The sequence below is a fragment of the Prinia subflava genome, chromosome 21 (assembly GCF_021018805.1).
Source record: "Prinia subflava isolate CZ2003 ecotype Zambia chromosome 21, Cam_Psub_1.2, whole genome shotgun sequence".
Lineage (NCBI taxonomy): Eukaryota > Metazoa > Chordata > Aves > Passeriformes > Cisticolidae > Prinia > Prinia subflava.
Window position 1 is genome coordinate 2855992 of NC_086267.1, and position 17472 is coordinate 2873463.

Consider the following 17472-nt stretch of genomic DNA (forward strand, 5'->3'; position numbering starts at 1 on the left):
GGGTAAAACTCAGTATTTATTGAAGACTACTTGGGATGGTCACAGTGGACAGACACTACATAAGGCCTCATTCCCCCTCAGCACAAATGTTGCTCTCATGGATTGTGTGACAGCTCCTTGCTGTCTGTCACTGCTTGTGTGCAATGGAGCTGCCCTTTTCAGGTGAGAACTGGGCTGGTAATAAAGCACTGACCCCAGGGACACACTGTATCAACACCTGTACTCTCACACAAGTCAACTTGGGAACAGGCTCTGGTTCCCCATTCCAAGTCAGTTCTTTATACAGTGGTAAGAGCACTTGAAATAAAGAGGCAGCAGCTGCTCTACATTCACCCAGAAGGCCAGCTGAAGAGATGGTTATCAAGATGCAGTCTGTGACAGATCTTACTCCACTGCAAGATCAGATGAAGCTTGAAGGCAAGGAAGATTTGAAATCAGGTGCCTTTGTGAGCTCGCTCTTCTACATAGAGCTGCATCTGGAGAGAGAAATAAGCAACAGTCCTGTTGTATACAGGTAGGTGAATGGAAAAATAAAAGCTTTCAACAGGCTGAATAGGAAGTGCTTATACCTTCCCCCATTAGCAGGTTTCCTGTTTTACTAGGAGGAGTCTTGCCCTGCTTTGATTACTGGCACAGACATCTGCAAGACTAAGCTACTGCTCAGCAGTGTTTTTTAAAGTTACACCACACAGCACTGCAGAGCTGCTGTAGAGCATTCAAAGTTCAGAACAGCAGCAGGTTTAGCATGCTGTGCTCACCTTTAAGATGTCAGATGTCATGGTTTTCAGAGGAATGAGCCGGGGGTCGTGCATGTGCACATCGTGTTCATCAGCGAGGATCCAAGGGAAATCCTGGGGGCAGGAACACAGGGTGTTACTGGCAGAACCCAGCAGTGCTGTAAGGTGAGCTCCTCCTCAGCACTTGTTTTGTGTAGAGTGGCTGAGGGAAGGAACAGGTAATTCAAACCTTCCACAGCAACAAAACACTTACACGCTTGCCCCTGATGCTCAGCATAATTATCTTCAATTACAGCATCAAACTGTGAGGTCAGCCCACTTCAATTACTGCAAAGGTGACATCTCACTTCTTTAAAAGATACGCTCAGCCGTCCTGAGCTGCCATGCCCAGTTCATTACAGCAGGATTTAACTGCAGCTCCAGAATGTTTATGGCAGGGGTTTCCTGCCTTGGAAGTCTAAAGGTGTGTCTACTACACCACAGGTTTCCATTACTAAGCAGTGCAGAACAGATTTTAATTTTGAAACAATTTTATACTTCACTAGCTTTATTTCTTTTGCCTTAGGACACCTAAAATAACTTGACTCGGGGAAAAAAGTTTCTCTAAAAGTATCTAAGCAAGGATTCTTTAAAAATAATCTTTCTTTAGAAAGTGTTCTGCACAGTTTTCTGTAAGATAAAATGTATTTGTGTCCCCAAACCTACTAGTTACTTGAATCTGTCTTTCTTGCTCTTCATACAAAATCAGCCACCACACAGTGGATGGTGGTTGAGGGCTGCTTTTTTGCTTGATTAAATTCAAGTACCTATTCTACACCCTTGAGTATTTCTAAGTGTCAGAGCAAGCGCTGGGCAGTGAGTATGGTTACAACCTATTTCAAGAGTTGAAATTGTCTGAAGTTGGGTGTGTGTGGCAAATGTGCTGTCAGCTCAGCAGCATAAACCATTTCATTACATTTCAAGTGCACTTCTGATGTGCCTCATGTGACACCAATCAAAATTTCTCTCAGCCTTAACCTCAGAGACGCCAAAACTCTGCACTGCCCAGTCTTTGCAGCTTCTCCCACACAATCTCAGGTGCCCAAGGATATCACTCACCTTTATCACCTGGATCTTTTCCATGTTGCGTGTGGCAGCCTCCCGCGTGTGAACCAGAACTGTGAAGGTGCAACCTAAGAGAAGTGTCAGGTTCCAGCTCAGGGGACAGCTGGCAGAGGATCAGCCAAGCCAAGCCGTGGCAGGCATTGGGCTCTTTGGATCCCAGTGACATTTACCTGGGGGGTTGTTGTCCAGCACGGCATCGCACACGCTGATTTTCAGGATGAAGGCACGCAGTAACTGCTCCACGTGGGACAGCAGGGACTCAGAACTGTGGAGGAGACAGCAGTTGTTACTGGCATGCAGCAAAGGCCTGAAGCTGCTTCCAGAATATCTCCCAGGGCTGGGTTTTGGATGCCATGGGCAAGCAGGAGTGGAAACCTCACCTAATGGAAAGAAGAGGTGGCTGGGTGATCTCAAAGACAAATCTCTCCACGGGGTGGTGCTCTTTATCCAGGATTACAACCACAACTTTCTCCACGTCGTTCTGCAGGAACCAAGACAGAAAAATCCCTTCCTTGACATGAGCTGTCTGCTGCCCACCATGTGCTTCACATACTTTGATGCAGTGGGAGCACACTCAGTTGTTGGGCCTGACAGCACAAGCCCTTATCCAAAACCTGAGTTCAGATTATTCTTGGCAATCAGAAAAAATGCTTTTGCAAAGCCATTTCTTGCTGGGTGTTAAGCTGCCAGCTTGTGGCTAAGGCTGAAGGAGATGAAGTGTGCTAAATTGTACATTCCTCTAGATACTGTTTTAGAACTAAGGAGGAAATGCACAGCAATCTCACTGCATCACTCTGGGATGGGCACGGATTAAGTTAAGATACATTCAGACCATTGCCCAAACAGAGCAGCTTTGTACAACCACAATGTAAAACAGACCTAATTCCATGTTCTACATGTCCATTAGAATTGTCTGTAAAGAGCAAGGCATACAAAACCTGCCAGCAGCCTCCTGCAGTGTTTCATCAGTCACACCCTTCTCTCACAAAACCTGGAGTCCAGACCTACCTAGGCTTGCTGGTTCACAGCAAAGAATTCAAACTGTTTTGCCACAACAGCTGCTTAAACTGGGATGGATTGTAAAGCAGAATAGTAGGGTGACGGAACTGGAAATATACAGACATGTGTCCTTGTGTGGTAAATGAGACAAACAAGGCAGGGTCTTAACAGCCAGGAAAGGTTATGATGTTTTTAGTTTTGTTAGGATTTTTTATCAGCTGGTATATTGTGTATGGTAAATTTGTAAATAAATGTTGCAGTTAAGATAATATTCACTTTCTCTTACTTTCTATCAAATCCACTTGCAGTGCTTTTGCCCGGGTCTAAGCTCACCTTCTCCAGCAGTGGCTTCACACAGTGCAGCGTGTCCTGGATGTACTGGTTCAGCTCTGGGTGGCAGGACATCTGCAGCAAGCACAGGGAAGAGTCAGAGCTGTGTTTGATATGAGCCAGGACAATGCTAAAAGGGAAGATTTAAACAGAAGCACCAGTGTGTACAAGGCATTCAAGTCATGCCTCAAATGGTGCTGAAAAATGCTGAGTTGCCCATTCAAACCAGCAATTCTCTCAGGGAAGGGTTAATCAGCTGAGGCAGATCACTGCACCCACACATTTGTATATCTGGAATGTATACCCACAACAGCATATTGGGAATAGCATATTCCAACCATCTTTACTTCCAAGGAAACAAACATTCCCCAGAGCTGGGGCAGCCTTTTATTACTGTTGTCCATGACTGCTTGCTGTATTCTCACCCACAGGGCTGTTCTCTCCTATGACAAGAACTAAGCTCTCCTCAAAAATAAGTCTATAAATTAAACAATCATTTCCAGAGTGCAAGTTTGTTCTGGTGACTGTTAATTGATCCTTGTTATTTTGCTTGTCCATGTGGCTGTCAGCTTCCAGGACAATCTCCTACCTGGACAGGTACATTGTATTTCTTCCTCTTCTGAAAGATCCCGATAGGGTAAACTTCTCTGACGTACAAGATGAGGTGAACAGCCACTTCCAGGAATTCTGAAAGAACATCTGCAACTACTGAAAAACAGAAGTAAAAGATGCTGGAATAGGGTGTGGCAAAGTACAGCAATACCATGGACTGAGGGGAAATTTTTTTACAGGTATTTTTTTCTGCATAAATTTCACCTGCCTCTTCTTAGGTGCAGAAATTTTAGGGACAGAGCAACCCTACAACAACACTGCCCCAAGCCCCATGCTCAGGAGGAGCCACACGAGGATACCAGCTGCAGCTTAGTACAACACATTACCTTGCCCAAAGTTAAGGTCCTGCCGTGTGAGAGTGGTCATCTTCCCCAGGCCCTGGAAGTAACCACAAAAGGAATGGTTATCTTCTGGCTCCTGTATTATTCATCTAGTCAGTTCATGGAGCTGTACACCAGAAGATCCTGTGAGCCCACAGTGAGAGGTGTGAGCACCTCCCATAAGCACAGCACATCCTCAGGGATTACCAGCAGTGCACAAACCAGAGCTCACACCTCAGGATGAGAGATTATTTATAATTCAGTTCCTGGGGTTTTCAGTGTCTCCCCCTTTCTGGGATACAGGAAAAGTTCACACAAATACTTTTTACTAACACAAGAAACACTGTTTTTAAGACTTCATAGCAGTTGCCTTTTCTAAGCCCTACCTCCTGCTACAACACAAGAACTTCTCAGGGTTTTGGGTTATTCTAACACCACCATGAACCATTGCTTGTCCAAGCTTGGAGCTAGATCTTCCACTGACACAACATCACACAGGTTCTCATCTGCTGCCACTGCCAGCAGCTTCTGAGTTTCTCTGTGCAGTCCCAAAGAACCCAAACCCTGCAGAGCTGCATAATTAAGTCAACTCTGTCACACAGAATTGTGGAATACCTCATGTTGGAAGAACCCATAGGGATCATGGAGTTCAACTTCCTGCTCCTTGCAGGACCACCTAAAACTAAACTGTGTGACTTAGAGCATCATTCAGCTGCTCTTTGAACTCTGACAGGCTTGGGCCATGACTGCATCCCTGGGGAGCTTGAAATTTGTGAGCTACTAAGGGCAGCACATTGTTGTGACAGATTGAGTTTCATGTGCCAACAATCAAAGAGCAGATGCTGGAGTTGAGCTTCCCAACAGCTTTCCCTGCATAGCAGACTCCATGCCTTACACAATTTAAACCACAGTGTACATAATTATCTATTAGAAACTTTAATTTATTATTTTATCCACACTCTCTGCATGCAAGCAAATTCTAACCACTAATAGCAGCACTATTCATGAACTGCAGAGGTTCACGAACTTTAAATGCCTCTGGGGCACCGTGGCTCCACCAGTAACTAAGGTGTCCTACAAAGACTTTTTACAAACCACATGTTCCAATCAGCTCTGTAGACACTGATTTTCACTGATTTGCGGCTGTTTCAGCCGCAACAAAACATGTTTTTTAGACCTACAAAGAATTAGTTCAACCTGCACAAAACAGGGAGCTACTCTCATCCTCCGTCTTTTAAAACAGTTATATCACTGTATACAAGGACTTCCTGGAATATTAATGATCTGCTACACTAAATAAAATTAAGATAGTTAAGCATCTCTCTAGCACCCCAGCCACAGTGTCCCTCAAATTAGTACAAAAGATCTATAAAGTATCATAAACAACCTGTGTTTTTAGAGATTTAGGTTCACATCCTCTCTTAAACATCATCCCTCCTTAAAGAGAGGCACAAGTAACCCAGGGGACTGGAAGGGACCCACCCTTCCACGCAGTCACGAAGTAGGAACAAGGCACTACACGCTCAAGGCCTGTGCAGGCTGGGGAACCATGGACTCACAGAACACTTGGGGTTGGAAGGGACCTTCAAGCTCATCTTATTACAACACCCTGCCAGAGGCAGGGCCACCTTCCACTGTTCCAGGCTGCTACAAACTCCATTCAACCCGGCCTTGGACATTTCCACGTAACAATAACCCACCATCCTCCCCGTGCCTACCGCCAGAGCCCCCGCACCAGCCCAGGGCGGCCGGCACAGGCCACCCCAGCAGCCCGGGCTCCCGGTCACCGCCGCTCGCTCGCCCACTCCGGTGTCTCAGCCCCGCGAGCAGAACGGGGGGCGGACGGGGACAGATCCCCGGAGCGCCCGGTCCCAGGCACCGCACGGCGCTGCCTTTCCTCAGCATCCCCCAGCCTGGGAACCGCCCGCTCGCCGCTGCTCCCTCCCGGAACGGGGCTCCTCGCACGCCCCGCAGCCCCCACTGCCGCCCAGGGCAGCCGCTGACCGGCCCCGCCTCGGCACGGCCGAGTGTCCCCGCGTGTCCCCGCGTGTCCCCGTGTCCCCTCCCGGTGCCCCTGCCCGCTCCCTACCGGGCCCGCCGCCCGTCGCGCCCGCCAGCGGCACGGTGGCGGCGGCGCGTGCGGGTGACGTCAGGGCGGGGCCGGCGAGCGCCCCCCGGCGGGCGGGAGGAGCGGGAGCGGGGCCGGTCCCGCTGCCCCCGCGGGGTCCCGGCCCCGCCGCGGCTGCCCCGGCGCGGCGGGCCCGGGGACTCGGTGCAGGGAGCGGGGCACGCTGAGCCGCCAGCGGGTCTCCCGCCCCGTCACCATAATGCGGGGGGATCCCCGCGGGAGCGCGGAGCCCGCCCCACCGCGCAGGTGAGCGGGGCTCACCCGCTCCCCCGTGCTCGGGCTGCCACGCCTTTGTCTCCGGCCTTTGTCTGTCCCGTCCGTGCCCGGGGCGGGGACCGCTGCTGCCACCAGCACCCTGCTCTCTCGCACCCATCTCCTCCTTCTTTCCGGGCACCCCCGCACCGCGCTCCCCTGGCATGCCCCTGCACTCCCCCTGTGCCCCCCCGCACGCCCGGAGCCCCTCCACCCCTCCCAGCCCCACCTCCTCCCGCACCATGCACCCCGGTCCCCCGGGATTCCCGACGTCCCCGGTTCCTCTCCACATTCCCCCACTGCCTTCCCCCTGTCTCCTCCTCCTCCTCCTCCTCCTCTCGGGTTTGAACACCCCTTGCCCCCCGCAGACCTGCCTCCCCTCCGCCGCTCGCACAGCTCTGCCCTGCCCTGCCCTGCCTGCCGGCTCCGCCAGATCGGGACCTCCGCACAGGTAGGCAGCGCTGCTCGCCGCGCTCACCCCGCCCCGGGGCCGGCGGGGGATGCTCCGCCGAGCGGATTCCCCTGTGCTGTGGCAGGGACTGGGGAGGAGTGGGGGACACCTTCCCACTTTCCGTGCGCCCCGGACCACACAAAGACGTGGGGTGAGGGGGATCCCCGGTCCTGCCGCCGGCGGGATGCGCGCGGAGCTCCGCTCACGGCGGCATCGCTCAGCGGTGCGAGCGAGCGCAGGGCTCGGACAGCGCCGGGGCGCGGTGCCTTCGGCCAGACCTATTGTCACCCGTGCTGGGGAGCGGGCTCCGGACTGTACCGCTCCCGCCGCGCTTCTGCCACACGGGTCGCCTCCATGCCCTGCGCCTCGCACGGGTGTGCGGTACGGGCTCTGGGACTCGCGTCCCACCGCCCCGCTGTGGGTCACTGCTGCAAGCTCCGTCCCCAGACGGCTCTTGGAAGCGAAGTCGCCTCGGACAGAGGCAGCGTCCCTCTCGCAGGGTCTGAGCCCCCCGCGCACCTCAGGGGTATGTCCCGGCTCCCAGCCAGAGATGCCGAGGGGTGACGGAAGCTTTTCCCACCGAGTCATTGTGTTTACAGAGCCGTGTGCTGCCGTACACCGAGCCCCTGCGTACCCGCGGCTTGTTCTCTGCTCTTCCACTGCTGGTAAAAGTGAGGTCTCATTTCTGAATTAAATCAGTTTGGCATCAGTTAATGGCTTATCTCAGCTAGTAATTCGTCACGTAGAATTTAAGTGACACTTATCCAATTCACACCTGAAGTTTTCTGTCAGCCGGGGGGGTTATAATGGAAGTGGTTTTGTATTCCCATCTCCTTTTGCTTGAAGAAGGAAGCATTAATTTTATACATATCGTTCAAAGTGAGAATGTCATGCAAGGAAGAATGTTGATAGCACAGCCTAACTGTTCTGCCAGTCAGGACACTTCCATGTCTCCCTCCCAGCGAAGATCAGAGCAAATCTGCCCCATTCTTCCCTGTAACACTGCTGAGTACTTCCCAGCTGGGTGAACAATGACCTTTCCTATTGATTGTGTCCCATTTGTCACCTGGCATTGTGCATGAAACTGAAGAGTCTTCTCTGGCATGCTGACAGCCAGCAGCTAAATCTTGGATGCTAATCTCAGGCTCATTGCAATTTTAGTCTCATTATTGGGTAGAGTAGACTCTGTTTGAGAGCAGGTCGCCTGTGATGGCTGCGTCGGCCGCGCTGTGAGGTCCCAGAGGGAGGCAGAGCAGAGGGTACTACATATTCATTCACATATTCATTTATGGGCCCCTCTTCCCCTCCAGTGCAGTGACCTGCTGGGCTGACCTGGCCCTGGCCGATGTTGTTGTGGGAAGCTCTCAGGGCAGGCTGGGCTGGGCTCAGGAGAAAGGGTTGCACACCTGTGGCGAGGGGTGTGTAGTGACTTGAAGGTGTCCAGTGTCGACCAAAACCGGGGTGCTGGAGCTCAGCAGGGACTGGGGCAGCCCTCAAGCCTGGGCTGCAGCAGAGGGAGTTCCCTGGGTGGTGCTGTGTGAATGGATGACTTCTGCCCTGATCAGGAGGGCAGAGCACAGGCTGGCAGCCAGAGCTGATGGGTGAGGGGAGTCCCAGCTCCAGCCCCACAACTAATGTTGAGTGGAACAAGTTTCAAGAGGTCACGGGGTACAAATTGCCCCAGGGACAGGCTTTGTGAAGGGGCAGCTACAACTACTACTTAATGCCTTGCCAACCTGAATCCATATGTCCTGTCTCTTGTGCCACTAATGCAATTGGTACGTTACTGAATTTGGCCCTTTCTATTCTGGAGTGCTGCCTGGGGATAGCAAAAGTGAGAGCAAACAGCACAGGTAAAGGAACCAGATGTTTCATAGGTCAAAAGGGGTAGTGGGGGGATAGCACAGTTCAGGTACACTGAACATTTGCAGAGAGGAAATGTCTTGCATGATAGTCATGAGGGACAAAGAAACTTTGGAGTCTGGTAAGTGTGAAAGGCAAGATAGGGAGGAATGGTGATGATGGAAACAGGAAACCTAAAAAGCAAGGCAGCTCTGAAAATGAACACAAAGGGACTGAGGATCTGTGAGCAGGGAATTCTGCTGTCCTGTCATCCCAAGGATGTCTGGGACAACAGCAAAAACAATTTAAATTCTTTATAAATTGAGTATGCAGGAAGTAATTCTTGGAAAGAATAAAAGTGTTAGTACTTTTGCCCTGGAGAGGAAAAGAGAAGGACAAATATTACCTGCCTGCTTTGGGAGACCCTAGAAAGCTGGGATTGAGCTTGTAGAAATGGGAAAGTCTCTTGGCAGATTTTTTATGAACCTTCCCAGCATTTGCCTCCAGAAACAGAAAAACAGATGGAAGGAGACCTAGCAGGGAAGTGAAATCTCATTTATTTGCACAATGCCATCCTCAAGGCTCCAGCCAGCTCTCTGCATGGGAGCCACCATAAAGCCTACCCCATCCATTCTGCTCCAGGCCTTCTCAGGGCCATCCATCACCCCATGGCTTCTCATTTACAGGGAGCCTGGCACAAAAAGCTGGGTTTATTGTTTGTCTTCCCTGCCACACAGGCACATACACACAACACCCACGTAGATGCCCTTACACTTTGTGTATTGCTGCAGATTGGGATTGTCTGGAGTCCAGGAAATCTTAATATATGTCTGCCAAAGTCTGAGTTTATCAGAGCCAAAAAGAAATCTGGCTCAGCAGACGTGCTTGGTCCAGCTTGGTTCAGCCCTTGAGCATACTAAATGCATCAAGGATCTTGACAGTCTCACAGTTCAAGGGATTTGTTCCCCTTGGCTGTGACATTAAGAATATATGTGAAAAGTTAAACCTAGGACTGTCAGATATCATGTTTTAAGTGAGGTATGTGAATGAATGTAGATGATCTGATGTTCCTGCTTTGCCAAATACAAAACAAATACACCAGGAACAGTTTCAGAGTCTATTTCAGAGCAAAGGTGACACAAATGTATTTATAGGTGAAAAACATGCATGAATTTCTGTGTACCTGCTCAGTGTATGGCTGCATTGCAGGATTATGAGCAGAGAAATAGCAATTATATTAGTGAGTGCAGAGAAGGAGACTTCCCACAGGGAAAGTTATCCAAGATGCAGCCCAATCCCCCTCCCAATTTAATTTACAGAATTGTAACCATCCACTACTAACCCAAAATGGATCAGAAATTGTGGCTGGAAACCAGCACTGCAACTCCCTCCCCAGCCCTGTGTCTGTACCCTGGGCAGCTCTTTGCTGTACATATGTTCATGTGAGAGGCAGATTTGCTAGCCCAGGTGGCTTGTGATCCTGAGGGTCTAGAAGGCAGTGCAGGAAGAGGGGTGGAGCAATAAGGATGTAGGTCTGGTGTTGTGAAGAACTACACAATTAATACTCCATTTATTTCCCTTACTAATATATGAACCCTAAGAAGAGGATAAATTCTGGGCTTTGCTGTAACATGTGTGTTTGTTTATAGCAATTTAGGAAAGACTTCTTTCTGCCTGGTGTGTGTCTCAGGCAGAATTTCATCCTTTGCAGGCTGCATCAGCAGGGTGAGAACCTTGCTGTCTCCTACATCAATGAGCTCAGGGCTAGCATGGGCTTCTTTTGTGGACTGTGCTCCTGCCAGAAAGAGGGTGAAGTTTACTTTGGTGCTCAGATGTTGAGGAACCTGAGCACTGAGAATTAGGGATGCTGTTGTGTTATCTAACTGTCTTCTGAAGTGTGAACTCTGTAGGGTAAGAAAAAGGAAGGAGGAACAAAGAGGTTTCTGGAATTAAAGATAGATCAGGACATGGAAACAAGTGGTTAGGAGAAGGCTGGGACTGCTTTGCCTCTAGCACAGCAGTGTTGCATTAACCCCAAACGTGTCCATGCACTGGTTTGGTTTAGCAAACAGCTCAGGTCTCCCCTGAAAACAGTGTAGCACAGGTATTTATCTGCATTATTTATGCAAGATTCTCAGTGACAGTAACGCAGCACGTTAACCTGCCCGCTCTGGCAGTGCAGAGATGAGGCAATCTGTGTTTCTACCTGCATTTTCATCCTGGCTCATGCCAACGAGACAGCTGGGCAGCTTAAATAAATGCCCCCTATGCTTTGAAGCAGGCCTTCTGTTTAACTGCCCTGCAGCATTTAGCTGCCTCCCAGCTCCCATTGAAAATTAGAATGTGTCTGTCAGGTTTACCATCAAAGGGCTGTGTCTGTGAGTGAGATTGGAGACATCCTTACACTCTCTTTGCACTTGTTCTCTCCTCTTGGTATTTTGCCTACAGATGAAAAGGTAAGATGCTCTTTCTAGCTCTTTGAGTTGTTCTGAGTGATGTCTTAATCCAGCTGGTTTGCTCTGGTTCTTAAAAAGAAAATCCTAGAAAAAAACAAAGACCCCATGGTCTTGAGAAAAAGCAAATGACCCCATGCAGGGGTGTTGCTATTTGTTCTAGTAGTTTTGAAGAAGAACTTCAAATGCTTTTCTTAATAGATTTAGCTGTCAGTCTGGTTTTCCTTTGTTCCAGGTAGTTGCCAATAAAATAGTATTTTTAGCGTTATGCCTTCAGCAAGTGAGCATCCCAGTGCCTCCTAAATCAGTCCTCAAGGAACAGTTTATTGTCTTTTATGGCCAGTAGAAAGACCTGCTTTTTGAAAACTGCAGGAAAAGAAGGCCCCTGTGCTGCCTGCCTCTTTCCAGGGAATGGCTGAACTGAAAAGATTTTCCCAGGTTATGAACAGCAACAGAGAGGAATCTTGGAAAGGCAGGATTGGCTGGTGAGTGCATGAGCAGGATTTTTTCAATTAACAGGATGAAAGCATCTCTCTCTTAACTCAGGATGCTGAGCTGCTGTGATGGTAGAGTTTTCACTGACTCAAAATTCTCCACGTCTGTCTCTCAGGCTGAAAGAAAAGGGGAAAGGAAGAGCCCAGACTACTCCTAGGGTGTCTTCTGTCAACTCCACAAAAATTAGAATCAGAGCTGGCCTCAAAGGCTGTTACCTGCTGCCCTTCACAGGTGACAATGGGTGGTGTTGTGGTTTGATACTGGCCAAATGCAGGCACCCATGAAAGTTGTTTGCTCACCCTTTTATGCTATAGTTGGGCAGAGGTGTCACCATGATGTTTTCCCTCACATGCCCTCACCTCCTCGTCTTCTCTGACTAGAAGAAAAACTACTGCTCGTACGTACCACTGCCAACAAGTTCCACCAATTCAAAAATCCTTGCAGGATCTTGTGGGGCCGAGAAGTTGATCTGGTCTGGGTTCTGTGTCGGGGAGTCACTCGCTGTTATCCGCAGCCGGCCTGGCGGCCCCACTGCTGTTGTGTGAGCCTCCATGTCATCGTGTGGGCCATGGTGGCCCGAGTGTCATCGTGTGGGCAGTGGCCCCAGTGCCATCGTGTGGGCAATGGCTCCAGTGCCATCGCGTGGGCAGTGGCTCCAGTGCCATCGCGTGGGCAGTGGCCCCAGTGCCATCGCGTGGGCCATGGTGGCCCCAGTGCCATCATGTGGGCAGTGGCTCCAGTGCCATCGCGTGGGCAGTGGCCCCAGTGCCATCGTGTGGGTAATGGCTCCAGTGCCATCGTGTGGGCAGTGGCCCCAGTGCCATTGTGTGGGCTGTGGCGGCCCTGCTGCCACTGTGTGGGCGGTAGTGGCCCTGCTGCCATCATGTGGGCAGTGGCCGTGCTGGCTGACATTGTGTGGGCCCCGCTGCCATTGTGTGGGCAGTAGTGGCCCTGCTGACATCATGTGGGCAGTGCCTCACTGCCATTGTGTGGGCCATGGCCCTGTTGGCATCGTGTGGGCAACAGCCACGCTGCCATTGTGTGGGTCCCGCTGCCATCATGTGGGCTGTGGCCCTGTTGTTGCCATCGTGTGGGCTGTGGCCCTGTTGTTGCCACCGTGTGGGCAACAGCCACGCTGCCATTGCGTGGGTGGTGGCAGCCACGGCGCTGGTGCTGTTTTACGCCTCTCTCCATGCAGGCACTGGCAAGGAGAAGCCGTCCCCACCGCTGCCCTTTTGCCTGTGGCACGGCTGGCCAGGGGCAGCCAGGCAGGCAAATCTCACCATGGGCCGCGCCAAGATGGGCCCTGGCCACAGCGCCTCGCCACCCCTGGAAAAACTGCACTTCTGCTGTTTTGATTTTCTTCTGAAGTATGTCACCACAGAGGTGTCACCAACCTTTCTAATTGGGCCAGCAGCATGTCCATCTTCAGAGCCATCAGAGATTGGCTCTGTCAGACATGGTGGAAGGTTCTAGCAGCTTCTCACAGAAGCTATTCCTGTGGCCCTCCCCACTACCAAAATCCTGGCTGGGCCAAATTAACACTGGTCAAGCAGAAAATCATCTGGAGGAGGGAGTATGAGCCCTTGAGATTAAGCAGCAAAGCAGTTCTCCTGGTGAACAGATGGAAATCAGGTGCAGCCAAGGGCTGAAGTGCAGGAAAGACTGGGATGAGGTTGAGTGAAAAGCTGTGGCTGCAACTCTGTGACAGTATTTCTGATATGTAAGCACAGGCCTGGTTTTCTGGCAGTCAGTATCCAAGGGAACTATGTTTTTAAGCATGTCTTCATGCTGCCCAGAGAGAGAGGAACAGCCTGGAAAAGCTGTACAAGACATGCTGCAAATCCCTTTCCCCATTTTTGTGGGAAAGGACAGGGGAGAATGACTGAATAACTTAATCAGACAATGCTCTGACTTTTGCAACATCCCAAAGCCATGTCTTGTAACACAAACATAAGGATGAAAGAAGACCCTCAGAAATATGACAGTGAAGCACAATGAATGAGAATTGTCTGCAGCCACTGTGCTGGTGGACTCTAATGGTCTTAATGTTCTTAATGTACGTAAATTACCCTCCCAGTGACAGCCTTGCCTGGTGACCTGTGCAGGATCAAGGAGGGAAAGTGGGACAAGCTAAAGAAACCTCAGTCTGCCTCTCTGCCCCTTGGTCCTTAGACCAGCATCCCCTGCTCTGCTTCTTATTTCCCTGCTATGCCATAAGGTATCAGCACAAAATCTCCAGTGGTTTTTCTTTCTTTGACCAATTTCAGCTACCCTGAAGCAGTATGCAAGCACGTTTGGAAGTCTCTGTCTTGAGCAGCTCAGGGCTGTTGCTGGTCCTGCGAGGCCACCATCTGCCCCCAGTTCTGTTCATTTTGACATCTTCATTGCAAGGAACCCAGCTGTGAGGAGGGGCCAGTGCCCCTGGCCCAGGATGCCAACCTGGCAGCAGACAGCCTTGGCTGGGCAGCTGGTGTTGTGCCAGGCTCAGGAGCTGTGGGCAGGAGCCAGCCCCCCCAGCCCCTCAGATGGTGGGCTGTGAATAGGAGGGTAGGGGGGCTAGTGAGGAATCAAAGGGAAGTGTCCTGCTGATTGATGGCCTCATTTGCACATGAAACTGGGACCTCTCAGCCCTGCAGGCCCTGCACATGTGTCTCAGCTGCTGTAACCAGGGCTGGGAGGAGATAAGCAAAGAGGGAATAACTCGCTTCCAGCTCAGGACACGATAGGGATTTTCATCTAAGTGTCCTAGGACTAAATCTTGATGGCCTTTACAGTTCCTAAGTGTTGGTTGCTTGCTTTCTTTTTTCTTTTTTAATTGCAGGTGAGACAGAGCACCCATGATTATGGAAATTTCTTCCACCTTCTCTTCTTTCCTTTTCCTGTGCGTGCTGGTTCTTTCTGACATCAGTCTTGCAGTCTCCCTGAACCCTGGCACAAAGCTCAAAAATGCCCCAGAGAACAACAACCACCTCCAAAACCAAGAGATGTGGCTGCAGCAGCCCAGAACTGGGCGCCATCACAGGCAAGGCTTGGCCAAGAAGGAGAGGGTCCATGCCACGTCTTCAAGAGGGCAGCTGGCTGTGGAAGAGACCCTCAAGACAGGCAGTGGAGCTTCAGCTGTGGAAGAGCTGGTGGCAGAGGGACAGCCAGCATCCTTGAAACAGAATAAGGACGTGTTCCAGGGGTTTGAATTGTTGTATCCTGAGAGGGAAAACCAGTCCCCAGGCTCTGAGAAAGGAAAGAAGCAGAACCGAGAGCACCGTCGGCACAGCCGCAGGGACAGGCTCAAACACCACCGAGGTATTGGAGCTCCAAGGGAAGCTGGGGCTGTTGTGTCACTGGAAATGAGCGTCTCTTGTGTGAGGGCAAGAAGACGCAGCTGTGGTGGAGCCGCATGGGTGTGTGGAGGGTGTGGAGTGTGTGCTGCTCTGGGGAGAAATCTGCCAAACAAAAGAGGCACAAGAAGAAAGGGGAACTGCAGAACCAGAGAATTTTAGTGCTGGCTGCAATTTTGTTACAATGACCTGGTTTGTCTTACAGGCATTCTGAGAGTCCCTAAGACTTTGGGGGCTGTTTTGGGGTGGCCTGCTTTGTTGGGTTTTTTTTTCCTTTTTAGCAAATGGCCCAATTTAAGAACAAGTATGTCTGAGCCATGCTCAATCTCTCCACTGACCTCAAAAAATGATGAGAATTAGAAAAAACACAACTCCCTTATTTTGCCTTGAAGACCAACAGAGCTTCTCAACAGAGCTTGTATTCTTCCATGTTTATGCTGAACAACAAGAACAAAAAAATCAGATTTTGCATATGTGAAATTGCACTGATAACTTTCAAATGTTGCTTGGTTTTGACTGGGACTGCTTTCCTTTGCAGGTCAAGTTGTGGGTGTGTGTCTCTGTGGTTTGAGCTCAGTGTGGTAAACCTTGAGCTCTGTTAAAGCCAGGCAATCTCTGTCAGTCTACACTATGTAACAAGCTGGGTGTCACGTCCTTGAGTTCCATCTATCACTCCTCCCTGCCTCACTAAGAAGAGCTCTATTGTTTTTTCAGGGGACCAACTAAACAGTTTGTGTTAGCAATATAGAAGAGTATGCAACAAAGCTGGTTTGAAGCAATATTTGCAGACTACAAACAGGGCTTATTTCTTGAGGTTAACTTAAAGTCTATATTTAAATTAATACTTATGAAGAAGAGGGCTATATCTGTGAAGATAATTTCAAGTTAGGTTAAGTCCTGGCAAGGTAAATTGAAATAACTCACTACTAAAATCAAATAAGAAAGTATTCAGAGGTATTTGAAACACCTTAATCCATGGTTTTAAAATGGTTAAACAGGTACATTTTGTACTCTTGAGACCAGAAAAAGACATGTTTTACTTCTTAAACAAGAGATAGACATATCTTCAGGAAAGTGTGATTATGTGTGTTTTAATCATGCAAAAATCAAGCTGCATATACTCTAGATCTGTTTTATCACTGTAATAGCTCATTACTCTGTTTTACAGTGGTCTAAACAGTGGTTCAGGGTCATGGAACAGTGTCAGCAACTGGAAGAAACATGAATTCCTTTGATTCAAATCTGTCACATGGAGAAAAGGGATGAGAAAGGTAATGCCACTGTACCTGTTGCCCTCTGCAGGGAAGAATCCTGATGCTGGACCAAGCTCCCTGTACAAGAAACCCAAAAGCTTTGAAGAACAGTTTCAAAATCTTCAGGCAGAGGAAGCTACAAGTCTGACTCCCACCATGCTCCTCATTGCTGCACTGGACACAGCTGTTTCCACAGAAGAGCCTCCTGTTCTTCCAGCCACTTCACCACGGTCACAGGTAAAGAGACACCTGGGAACTGCTCTGTACCTCCGAGCCTTGCCTCTCCCTCAGCTATCCAGCTTCACTGAGTTTCAAGGACCAGAGAGACAGTAGGAGCCCTTGGCTGAAGACTCAGCATGTCCTAATGCCCATTGCTCACAGAAGCAGTGGGGACTTCCCTCTTGGCTTCAGCCTCAACAAGGGACAGCTCTTCGCTTTTGAAAATGAGATGCCAGGAATCCCAAGTGGATAAGACAGGAGTGGTGGAGGGGAAGGGGAATCATAAAGCCTTTTTAATGTGTAAAAGCACCATGAAAATTTGCAAAAACGTCAGTGTCTCTACAGAAGCGTAATCTGTTGTTTGTCTGGGTTTTTTTGTGGTTTGCAGGCCCGCCTCAGGCAAGATGGGGATGTGATGCCCACCTTGGATATGGCACTCTTTGACTGGACTGATTATGAGGATCTCAAACCAGAAATGTGGCCATCTGCTAAAAAGAAAGGTGCTAAACCTCCCTGTCCTCTTTCCCAAAAGTCATCCTGTAAGGCTTATCTATGGTTAGTATTCATAGATGTGCTGAAGGACATGAGATTATAGTGGTGGGGAAAGAGAAGCAGCATAATGACAATTGAGTTTTGTGCTCAGTTTCAGAATGTTTCTCATTTTGGATGCAAATTTGAAGGGCAGGGGAAAAATGATAAATGGAGAGTTGAGAAATATGGAGACTAGACTATGAAAGTTTAGAGTTCAAACTCTTGAAATCTGAGGCTGTTTTTACCCTGGAACAATATATTCTCCAAAATGAAAACACTAGCATGAAATTTTCTATCAGCATCTTTTTTCTCCATAGAAAAACGCCGCAGTAAGAGCCCCAACAGTGGAAATGAAACCATGACAGCTGAAGGAGAGCCATGTGATCACCACCTTGACTGCCTCCCAGG

General features: G+C 49.7%; 2 protein-coding genes across 5 annotated transcripts in view; one reads left to right on the forward strand and one right to left on the reverse strand.

Moving 5' to 3' along the window:
• On the reverse strand, positions 1 to 6919 carry MAD2L2 (mitotic arrest deficient 2 like 2). Of its 2 annotated transcripts, none has more exons than XM_063417599.1 (9): positions 6853 to 6919; positions 4109 to 4160; positions 3760 to 3878; positions 3174 to 3245; positions 2222 to 2322; positions 2012 to 2106; positions 1836 to 1909; positions 759 to 851; positions 1 to 476 (listed from the first exon to the last, which is right to left on the reverse strand). In XM_063417599.1, exons 2-9 carry the CDS (start codon positions 4146 to 4148, stop codon positions 435 to 437), a joined length of 636 nt encoding a protein of 211 aa, XP_063273669.1. In that variant the 5' UTR covers positions 4149 to 4160; positions 6853 to 6919; the 3' UTR covers positions 1 to 434. The 2 variants fall into 2 exon arrangements, with proteins under 2 accessions (XP_063273669.1, XP_063273668.1); XM_063417598.1 differs by lacking the exon at positions 6853 to 6919 and adding an exon at positions 6192 to 6258.
• DRAXIN (dorsal inhibitory axon guidance protein) overlaps positions 6276 to 17472 on the forward strand; it is a 16043-nt gene continuing 4846 nt past the window's right edge. Inside the window, exons 1-6 of one of the 3 annotated variants that reach the window (XM_063417590.1) lie at positions 6422 to 6476; positions 6851 to 6933; positions 14548 to 15026; positions 16364 to 16551; positions 16922 to 17033; positions 17382 to 17471. In XM_063417590.1, coding sequence (XP_063273660.1) covers positions 14564 to 15026; positions 16364 to 16551; positions 16922 to 17033; positions 17382 to 17471 — 853 coding nt within the window. In that variant the 5' untranslated portion in view covers positions 6422 to 6476; positions 6851 to 6933; positions 14548 to 14563. Of the gene's footprint in view, positions 6477 to 6850; positions 6934 to 14547; positions 15027 to 16363; positions 16552 to 16921; positions 17034 to 17381; position 17472 lie in introns of all 3 variants that reach the window. The other 2 variants (XM_063417592.1, XM_063417591.1) reach the window with 2 other exon arrangements.

Excerpts from the sequence above, each read along its gene's own strand:
- MAD2L2 (XM_063417599.1), bottom strand. The coding sequence starts at position 4,148 with ATGACCACTCTCACACGGCAGGACCTTAACTTTGGGCAAG. Across the intron at positions 3,879-4,108 it reads GGACCTTAACTTTGGGCAAG|TAGTTGCAGATGTTCTTTCA; the intron begins GTAATGTGTTGT and ends TCTGTTTTTCAG. Across the intron at positions 852-1,835 it reads AAAAGATCCAGGTGATAAAG|GATTTCCCTTGGATCCTCGC; the intron begins GTGAGTGATATC and ends TCCTGCCCCCAG.